Source organism: Panicum hallii, chromosome 5 (genome assembly GCF_002211085.1).
Source record: "Panicum hallii strain FIL2 chromosome 5, PHallii_v3.1, whole genome shotgun sequence".
Taxonomy (NCBI): domain Eukaryota; kingdom Viridiplantae; phylum Streptophyta; class Magnoliopsida; order Poales; family Poaceae; genus Panicum; species Panicum hallii.
The window spans coordinates 14308121-14318701 of NC_038046.1; the positions used below are offsets into that span (position 1 = coordinate 14308121).

The 10581-nt window shown below is 52.3% G+C and overlaps 1 protein-coding gene across 1 annotated transcript; it reads left to right on the top strand.

Annotated features, from left to right (window-relative positions):
• Positions 1–210: 210 nt before the first annotated feature.
• LOC112895217 (protein MIZU-KUSSEI 1-like) lies at positions 211–1574 on the top strand. The gene has a single exon (XM_025963150.1). The coding sequence runs from the start codon at positions 438–440 to the stop codon at positions 1305–1307; it is 870 nt and encodes a 289-aa protein (XP_025818935.1). The 5' UTR covers positions 211–437; the 3' UTR covers positions 1308–1574.
• Positions 1575–10581: the final 9007 nt, after the last annotated feature.

Genomic DNA, 10581 nt, shown 5'->3' on the forward strand with positions numbered 1-10581 from the left:
AGAAGTAACATGTACCCCGCTGCAGCATCAGAACATCTTCAGTTCAGGACAAGTAAACAACTTACCTGTCAAAAAGGCATGCCAAACCATCAAGAGAGGCACGCCCTCTCTCCTCCATAATCGTTTGTCAAATGGATTGGTACTACTACTAAATTCTCTTGCCGGCCTGCCTGTCCTCCCTGCTCACACTCTGCCAGAATCTGCAGCTTGTCTTCCATTTCCTCATCAAACACGACGCAGCAGCCCAGCCGAGCAGAGCCAGGCCGGGAACAAGACAAAGCCGAGAAGCTCTCGCTCTTCTCTTCTCTCAGGTTGGTGGGTTCTGCTCACCAGTCTCCCTCGCAGCATACAAAGCCCCCTCTCCATCCTCCCTGCACTCGGAGACACACTGGCCACTGGGGATTCTGGGAACACACTCTCCATCACAGCAAGGAACCATGAGGACCATCATGGCGAGGAGCCCCCACGAGTCGTCCTTCTCCTTCTCCCGGAGGAACTTCAAGTGGCCGGTTCTTGGCAAGAGCACCAGCCACGGCGCCACGGCCGGCGTGGAGGACGGCTCCGCCAAGGGCTCGGAGGCCGATGACGAGGACGAGGCGGCCATGGCATTCTCCTCCAGCTGCCCGTCGTTCCACTCGGAGGACTTCGTGTCCCTGCCGCCGCCGCCGCCGCCGCCGAAGCAACGCGGCAAGAAGGGCCGCACCGCTGTCTCCCGGCTGCGCACTGCGCTGGCCGCGGCCATCGCCGGCCGGCACCGGCAGGTCGGTCTCGGCGCACGGCTCACGGGCACGCTCTACGGCCACCGCCGCGGCCACGTCCACCTCGCGTTCCAGGTGGACCCGCGCGCGTGCCCCGCGCTGCTGCTCGAGCTCGCCGCGCCCACGGCGTCGCTGGTGCGCGAGATGGCGTCCGGCCTCGTCCGCATCGCGCTCGAGTGCGACCGCGCCAAGGCAGCCTGCGCGTTCCCGAGCGCCGCCGCGACCAGCGGCGGCGGCGGCAGCAGGAAGCTGGTGGAGGAGAAGGTGTGGCGCGCGTACTGCAACGGCAAGGGCTGCGGTTACGCGGTGCGCCGCGAGTGCGGCGCCGCGGACTGGCGGGTGCTGCGCGCGCTGGAGGCCGTGTCCATGGGCGCGGGCGTCATACCGGCGGCGTGCGGCGGCGGTGAGGGGGACGTCATGTACATGCGCGCACGCTTCGAGCGCGTCGTGGGCTCCCGCGACTCGGAGGCGTTCTACATGATGAACCCGGACAGCAGCACCGGCGGTAATGGCGGCCCGGAGCTCAGCATCTACCTCCTCCGAGTTTGATGGCACGTTCAGCTGCGCTGCGCCAGCCACCGTGATCTCCCATGCTTTAAGCTGTTGCCTTCTACTTGTGCTATCTTTCATGTTTATGGTGTGGTTGTTGTGAAAAAATGATGTCCGTTTAGACTTTGGACCGCTGCAAAATGGAACGGAGTGGAAACTTTCTTTTTAGGGGCTGAGAACTGAGAATGTGAGTGCGCCAAGAGAATGTGGAAACTCTCTAGTAAGACCATAGTGAGAACTGAGAATGTGAGAGTGCCAAGAGTTGAGGTGAGGGTGTTGTAAGACTAATGCAGTAATGGATTAAGTACTATGTCCTCCCGTAAATTTGTTTTACTAACGAGCGCTTGTCACTTGTTTATTGACGTGAGTGGAGAACTCATAACTGAAAGGGTGAAATAAACTCGTAAACCAACTGGTAACAGAGTTACACAAAAGTGCATCAACCCGCACTATTTTAAGGGTCATAAATATATCTCCGTTCTTATTTTGTTCATTTTCTAACACAAGATCGTATAGATATTGTGTAGTATTAGTCTGGTTAAGTTTTCAGAAAAAAAGTATTACTCTGGTTATTATGATAAATATGCGTTACCAATTACGTTTTTCCTAAAACAATTACTTTATACGTTTTTGCGAACACCCCCCCCCCCACCATTATTCTTTTATGTCCTCATTTTAGTTCTTTTTGCAGCCTTATGCGTCATGACTTCATTTCCTTTGCTGTCAAGTTAAAGTCGCCGCAGATGTTACTACAATGCCATAAACACATATATCAGCATGCACCACAGTGTTTGAGAAGCCAAATCTGTTATATGTTGTTGTATATCTTTCAAAAATAAATTAGAGTGGCTACAGCTGAATCGTCAGTGGATATTTTCATAAAAACCACAACAATTTGTCTAAAGTAGCAAGTAACAAAATTATTTTCATAGATTATCATATAATTTACCATGGATTGTTATTATCTTTGGCACATGACTCGTTAAGGAAATATTTATCATGGTTGCTAGACCATGGATATTGGTAAGCTCGTGACTTCTTGCATTTTTGTATTTGGAGACAGCATGGTGGCACGCACCATTTCACCTGGAGTTTGGATTTCCTCAACTTCTACTTAGAGATAGCGTTTCAGTTTTATTGTGGTGGTATAGCAGCAGCTAACGAATCCAGATATATGATCATGTACAACTTTAATATTGGGATAAGTTAGGACAAGTCTATTTAAAAGTTAAAAACCCACTTCACCAAAAAAATAAATTGGTTCTCTAGACCTAGACTCATTTGGTTCCTAAGTGCTAAACTTTAGCCCCGTCACACAAAAAAATTTATCATTTATAAGTATTAAATAAAATTTACCTAAAAACTTTTTGCACGAATGGGTGCTACTTCGCGAGATGAATTTAATAAGTCTAATTAATCCATAATTTACAATAACGATACTACAGTAACCTTTCTCTAATCATGGATTAATATAACTTATTAGATTCCTCTTATGAATTAGCCAAGAAGTTCTGCAATTAGTTTTATAATTAAATTTTATTTAGTACTTTTAAATGACACGACTAAAATTTAGATTCTCTTTGACGTGACAGACTAAAATTTAGCGCTCGTCAGCCAAACCACCCCAGTACTTGTTTACGTGGGCTCCTAATAAGCTCAACTTGGACATAATTAGTTGACGATCAGGCAGAGTGGTTGCCCGCAAAATCTTGGTAAACCGTGCCTGTGGGAAACTGGCTCAAGTAAACTTTTTTATGTTCAATTGTTCACCCTTCTCCATGTTTAAGTTCAGCTTGCCTCAAAGTCAATGCAGAAACTGTTGGATGGAACCGTGCCATACCAGCATAGTACACCGCGGGTACATGAAAGATGAAGGCGGCGAGGTGACTGGGGGTTGTCGTTTCCAAATAGTCAAACGCTTCTCTCTCTGTGTCTCTCAAACATGGCTGATGAGCTACATCATGGCGCATGCAAGGACAGCAGCCTCTTTGAACCTGATGGTTAGTCTGGTGTGACGTGCCTAGGGAGGAGGCGCTCGCTCTGTCTCTCCCCCTTCAAGTGATTGATGCCTTCATGGTGTCAGATGCTAATAAAATCCCATGCAGGATTTGGCACAGACGGATTCCTTTCTCGTTTGCTGGGCCGACTCCAAGCGCCGCTGCCCCCTGTTCCTCCAGTCTCCTGTCCCCAGAGATCAGAATCAGACCCTCACTGTTGACTACTGATGCTCGCTTCTTTTGCAGCTACGGGCCTGTTTAGATCGACGCAAAAACGCAAAAAATTTTCGCGTTTAGGGCCTTTACGCGTTTTGGCATCTAAAAGGGCCGGGACGCGTTTTTTTACGTTTGCGCATCGGGCTGCGTGCATCTGTCCCGCAGCTCCCCTCGCCCGCTCCACGAGTACGAACCCTATCTCGCTCGCCCCGCCCCCCGCCGCTTGCTGCTCCCCCGCCGCCGCCGTGCCGTCCGCCCCATCCCCCGCCGCCTGCTGCTCCCCCGCCGCCCCTCCCCCGCCGCCTGCTGCTCCCCCCGCCGCCCCTCCCCCCGCCGCCTGCTGCTCCCCGCATGCTGCTCCCCCGCCGGCCCTCCCCGCCGCCTGCTGCTCCCCCGCCGCCTGCTGCTCCCCCACCGGCCCTCCCCCCGCCGCCCTCCCCCGCCGCCTGCTGCTCCCCCGCCGCCCCCCCCCCCCCGCCGCCTGCTTGCTCCCCCGCCGGCCCTCCCCCCGCCGCCCCTTCCCCGCCGCCCATCCCCCGCCTGGTGCTCCCCCGCCGGGCCTCCCCGCACCGGCCTCCTTGCGCCGCCCCCCCGCACCGGCCTCCTTGCGCCGCCTCCCCTGCGCCCCCTCCCCTGCGCCGCCCCCCCCCCCCCCGCGCAGCTCCCCTGCGCCGCCCCCCCGCGCAGCTCCCCTGCGCCATGTCGGGCCCCTCGCGCCGCCCCCTGCGCCGGCCTCGCGCGGCCTCCCCTCCCTGCGCCCTCCCCCGCCGCCCCTCCCCCGCCTGCTGCTCCGCCTGCTGGCCCCCCGCGCCGCCCCCCTGCGCCGGCCTCCCGCGGCCTCCCCTCCCTGCGCCCTCCCCCCGCCGCCTGCTGCTCCCCCGCCGCCCATCCCCTGCCACCTGCTGGTCCCCCGCCTGCTATTCCCCCGCCGGCCTCCCCGCGCCGCTCCCCCCGCCGCCTGCTGCTCCCCCGCCGCCCATCCCCTGCCACCTGCTGGTCCCCCGCCTGCTATTCCCCCGCCGGCCTCCCCGCGCCGCCTCGGGCCTCCCCGCGCCGCCCCCCGCGCCGGCCACCCAGCGCACCTCCCCGCGCAGCTCCCGTGCGCAGGCCTCCCCGCGCCGGCCTCCCCGCGCCGCCCCCCCCCCCCCGCGCCAGCCTCCCCGCGCAGCTCCCCTGCGCCGGCCTCCCCGCACCGGCCTCCTTGCGCCGCCCCCCCGCGCAGCTCCCCTGCGCCGTGCCGGGCCCCCCGCGCCGCCCCCCTGCGCCGGCCTCCCACGGCCTCCCCTCCCTGCGCCCTCCCCCGCCGCCTGCTGGTCCCCCGCCGCCCCTCCTCCGCCTGCTGCTCCGCCGCCTGCTGCTGTGAGGCATCCACCCATCGCTGATCCATCCATCCCCGCCTGCTCATCCGCCGCCTGCTGCTGTGAGGCATCCACCCATCGCTGATCCATCCATCCCCGCCTGCTCATCCGCCGCCTGCTGCTGTGAGGCATCTATCCATTCCCTGCTTGCCGTGGACGCCTACCTGCGCACCTCTGCGGCATGGACGACTACGACGCGGACGCCTACGATGCTGGCGGTTACGGCATGGAGGACGACTGCAACGCCGGAGGCAACGGCAACGACGACCTTTTTGGCGGCGGCGGCGGAACCCGGGACTTCCTGTCCATGGGCCCGGGGTCGTCCCCCGACGGTGGGTACAGCGGCTTATCGGCCGGCGCCTACCCCCACAGCGGATCGAGCAGCCTACGGCCGAGCCGCCTCCAATTCGACGGCCTGGACCTCAACGCGGAGCACGGGTGGTCGGAGGTGCAAGACCTTCTCCGCGGCGACGAGGTCCAGGGAAGTGACCGTCCTCGTCCCATTCGTGTTCCTCCACGGGGCCAGAACCGAACCCTCGGCCTGCGCGGGCCACGCAGCGTCCGCGGAGAAGGCCGAGCCGGGGCCAGCGGTCGCGGGCGATCAGGCACCACTGGCGCGACCGCACCTCCATATGCACAAGGCAGCGGGTCTGCACCCTTTGGCGCCGCAGACCTGCCTGCAGGGTGCCGCCCCCCTCGACATGAAACGTCGGCATCCGACGAAGCCACCAGAGGCGGTGGCCGTCGCCGTCGTCGTGCCGTGCAGGTAAATTTACCTTTGTCATCACTAATTAGGTGCTGTTTTTACAAAATTGTGGTGCAACATTAGTCCGGACTGTTGATTGGCCTATGTAGGTTATGTTTATCATTGCCAAATGTGTGAGCTTTGCTAATCAGTGTCATGTGTGCACACGGAAGAATTTTGGTCTCTGTCCCTGACGATATGCTTATCACTGCCAAATTTAGGTTATGTTGATTGGACTATGCAGGATATGTTTATAATAGGCAAATGTGTGAGCTTTGCTAATCAGCGCCAAATGAGAGAGAGAGAAGAGAAGCAGGACAAGGGGACAGGCTAGGTTTTCATGCTTTCACTTCAGCGGATTATGTTTGCCTTTGATTGTGCGCGAAAGCCCCCGTCGAATACACCTTTGTAGGTTCTGTTTTAGGCTGTTTTTCGCTTAATATCTGTACAGCACTTGCTCTGTTGGTTGACTGCCCTATGTAGGTTGTGTTTGAACCAATTTTGGGGGCACCAGTAGTCCGGTTTGTTGATTGCATTACCTTGTGCGACACTGCGTAAATTCCGTGCTAATAATCGCTTCGTTTAGGCCGACACCAACAGGGCTGCGTGGAGTCCAGAACATACCGAAGTCTTTTGCCGTATTTACTGCAGCCAAATCGATAACGGAAACTGCGTGAGGGGTGTGATGAACAAGCATGGGTGGAAAGAGATCCAGTCTAGATTCTATGCCGCCACTGGGTTTTGGCATGACAGACCGCAGTTTGGGAACAGATATAGGCAGCTCAGGGGTTTGTGGCAGTTCATACAGCAACTGCGCACTGATTCAGGGCTTGGCCGCCGACCGGATGGATCTGTTGTTGCCACGGATGCCTGGTGGAGAGCGAACACAATGGTACATCTCCTATGCATTCTATTACTTCAAGTTTCTTAAACTGCAAGAATGCACGCACTGATTTGACACAAATGATTCATATTGCACAATGCAGGGCCATCCTGAGTGGAAAAAACTGCAGTCCGGTTGGCCTATTTTCCTTGACGAGTTGGACCGAATGTTCATGGGTGTTGCCGTTGATGGGTCGAGTTCATATGTGCCTGGAGATGAGGATCCTGTGGATGTCACCCCAAATTATGAAGAGGATGATTCAGAGGACGATCATGGCCTGCACACCCCGCAGAGCACCGGAAGCAAGAGGACACGAGACAGCTCGCAAAGCCTACGCAGTACTGCTACGAGCCCCAACAAGAAGACGAAGAGCCCGGCAGTCCGAGCCATGGTGTCTCAAATGCAGCTGCACAATGAGATACAAACCCAAAGGAATGCGGCCATGGAAGGTTTCATGACGAAGAGGCTGCAGGTGAAGCAGGCCGACGAAGCAAAGATGGAGAAACAGTTTGACACCATAATGGAAGCGGCAAGGGACTGTGGTGTCACCGAGGACAATGCGCAGCTGTGGATTGGTGTGCTCAAGATTGCTCAGGACAAGGGTGCATCTTACTTTTTCCTACGCTCCCTTCCGCATGGAAGGAAGGCTATTATTGAGCACTACGCTAGGGTCGTCGACCAGAACCTTCTATCTTTGCATTGTCTTTTGAACTTTGTGGTGCTTGTGCGTGGATTTGAACTACTAATTTCCATGAATGCTGTGTGTTCAGAGATATTTATGTGGATGCTGTTTATGTGGTTGGTTTTTACGTGCATGCTGAGTATGTCGATGGTCGTAGTCCTACCTTTGCTGAGCTGCATGTGTTCATTATTTGTACCTTGGAGACTGATTGCTTGCAAATCTTTTGTTGTTGCAGGAAGTGGTTCATTGCTCAGAAGAGGGAAACGAAGATGCAGATTCAGATGAGGAGTTTGAAAATTTCATGATAACACAATTCATGGATGATTCTGCAGACATTGGTTTCATTTATGGTACGTTTCAGCTAGCTACGCATGTTGACACCTACTGCTGTAGAAATGCGTATAGGAAATTACCAGTAGGCTCCAGTGGTCTGGAATGGGTAGAGAGGGTCCTTTTGAATAGACAGAAATGCTACAACATGTTTAGAATGCCCCCAAATATTTTCCATCGGCTTCACAAACTTTTGCTAGAAAAATATGATTTGACATCTAGTGCAAAGTCAACCTCCATAGAGGCTTTAGCCATGTTTCTGTGGATGGTTGGAGCTCCGCAGTCAGTAAGGCAAGCCGAGGACAGATTTGAAAGATCCATGGGCACGGTTCACAGCATGTTTTACAAGGTTTTAAAGTCTTTACTCAAACTTGCTGCTGACATCATTAAACCCAGAGACCCAGAGTTCCGAACTAGGCACCCCAGATTGATGCACCATAGGTTTGATCCATTCTTTAAGGATTGTATTGGAGCAATAGATGGAACTCACATTCCCGTCGTGGTGCCCCAACACCTTTTGGTCCAGTACATGTGTCGTAAGGGCATCACAACACAAAATGTGATGGCAGTCTGTGACTTTGATATGATGTTTACATTTGTTCTCGCGGGTTGGCCTGGATCGGTACATGATATGAGGGTTTTTGATGATGCAATGAATAAGTACAACAATGCATTTCCCCATCCCCCTCCAGGTACACTTTTAACATGAAGCTCCATTTGCAATTCTAACGGCAATTTCTGGACGCTTACAGGTGTTTGGTGCTGCAGGCAAATACTATCTGGTGGACTCGGGGTACCCGAACCGACCGGGTTACTTGGCTCCTTACAAGGGCAGCAAGTACCATCTCCAAGAGTTTCAAAACGCCAACGAACCTCAAGGTAAAGAGGAGATGTTCAACTACACACATTCGTCCCTTAGAAATGTCGTAGAAAGATCATTTGGAGTTTTAAAGCACAAGTGGCGAATGCTCACCAAAATACCCTGTTATCCAACACAAACACAAACACATATTATTGTTGCGTGCATGGCCCTGCATAATTTCATCAGGCAGAGTGGGTTTAGGGATAAAGACTTTAGGCGTTGTGATATTGATGATAACTATGTGCCTGATGAAGCCTATGAAGATCAGCCAGAATGCGAGCCTGCGCCCAGTTATTTGGAATGTCCACACATGAATGGCTTTCGTGATACAATTGCGCTCCATATGTTGCATCGAGGTTGAGCTGTGATTATGTAACGAGACTTTTACTTTTTATTGTAATTTGTGAGGACGTGTACTGCTGCGGCTTTTTAATTTCGAGTTGTGGTTGCCTTGAAATACTGTTGTTATACTGTTATGCATATATATGTTGTTGTGCCAACTTGTGTGCTCAAGGACACTTTACTTCATCAGTGTGTGCAGACAAGTAATCCTCCTTCAAACGTAATTTGAAGTTTGCAAAAACGCAAAAAAAAATTTTGCAAAGGAATCTTGCTAATTTGAAGTACTAAATGAAGTCTATTTACAAAACTTTTTGCATGGATGGGTTGTAAATCACGAGACGAGTCTAATGATGCTAATTAATCCATGATTAAGCAATAATTAGCGGATGGTCACTGTAGCATCACTGTTGCAAAACATGGATTAAGTAGGCTCATTAGATTCGTCTCGCGATTTACAACCCATCCATGCAAAAAGTTTTGTAAATAGAGTTTATTTAGTACTTTAAATTAGCAAGATTCCTTTGGCATCTTTGCGTTTACAGCTTTTTTGCGTTTTTGCGTTTTTGCAAACTGATGCAACTAAACAGCTGTAAACGCAAAAAAGCTGTAAACGCAAAAAAGCTGTAAACGCAAAAACCTGGCTATCTAAACACCTGTAAACGCAAAAAGGTGTAAAGTTTTACACATGCAATTTTGCATTTTGCCTTTTTGCATTTTGCCCGGAACTAAACAGGCCCTACGTATCTGCCTAGCTGCACTTCTCTCACTTTTCGTAGGGTATGTTCGTTTCCTAAGGTCTAAAGTTTAGAGGTGTCGCATCAAAAAAATCTTGTCATTTAGAAGTATTAAATAAAGTCTAATTACAAAACTAATTGCAGAATCCCAGGGCTAATTCGCGAGACGAATCTAATGAGGTATATTAGTCCATGATTAGCGGATGATTACTGTAGCATCACTGTGGCAAATTATGGATTAATTAGGCTCATTAAATTTGTCTCGCAAATTAGTATCCATCTGTGCAAAAAGTTTTATAAACAGATTTTATTTAATACTTCTAAATAGCAAGATTCTTTTTGATGTGACGGGTCTAAACTTTAGAGGGGAGGAAACGAACACACCCTTAGTTTTTGACCGATAGGCACCGAATACTGATAGGTTGGGATGGAAAATGCATGACGTTTGTTAAGAATGTAGGTGTCTTGTGTACATGTAAATGTATCATATACGGTGTGTATTATGAACCGTATATGCATGTGTGTCACGTTCTAGGATCAGATCAAGATAGTTAGTGACCGAGTTCCCAGGGAAACGTGTGGAACGTATAGTGCTCTGTGTGCGTGATTAACATGCCGTGCAGTTCGGATCTGCCAACGGCCGGCGAGCTTGTAACTCGAGTATAAATGAAAGTGAACGCCATCAGTTGATGAGCAAGCTCCAAATACATTCTTTACATGGTACCAGAGCTACTATCCAATCCACGCAAGAAAAAAAAGTTCATGTCGACGACCAACTCTCAGTTGAGCTCTGCCGTCGGCGCCCAAGCTCCAGGAGCGACGCCATCAATGCAAGCCAGGGTGGTCTCCGTCCCGGCGTTCAGCCAGATGGTTACAGTCAAGCTCACTGGTGAGAACTTTCTGTTGTGGACAATGCAGTTGTTCCCCTATCTGAGAAGCCAGAGGCTCATGGGGTACATCGACGGGACAAGTGAACGTCCTCCGACGACCATCGCCCAGACAGGCAGCGACGGCGCCGTGCAGCAAGTGGTGAACCCAGAGTCCAGCCACTGGTACCAACAAGATCAGCTGGTAATGAGTGCTATGCTTGCATCCTTGAGTGAAAGTGTTCTGGCACAGGTGGTT

What these genes read in the sequence shown, in the direction of transcription:
- LOC112895217 (XM_025963150.1), top strand. Translation starts at nt 438, where the DNA reads ATGAGGACCATCATGGCGAGGAGCCCCCACGAGTCGTCCTTCTCCTTC.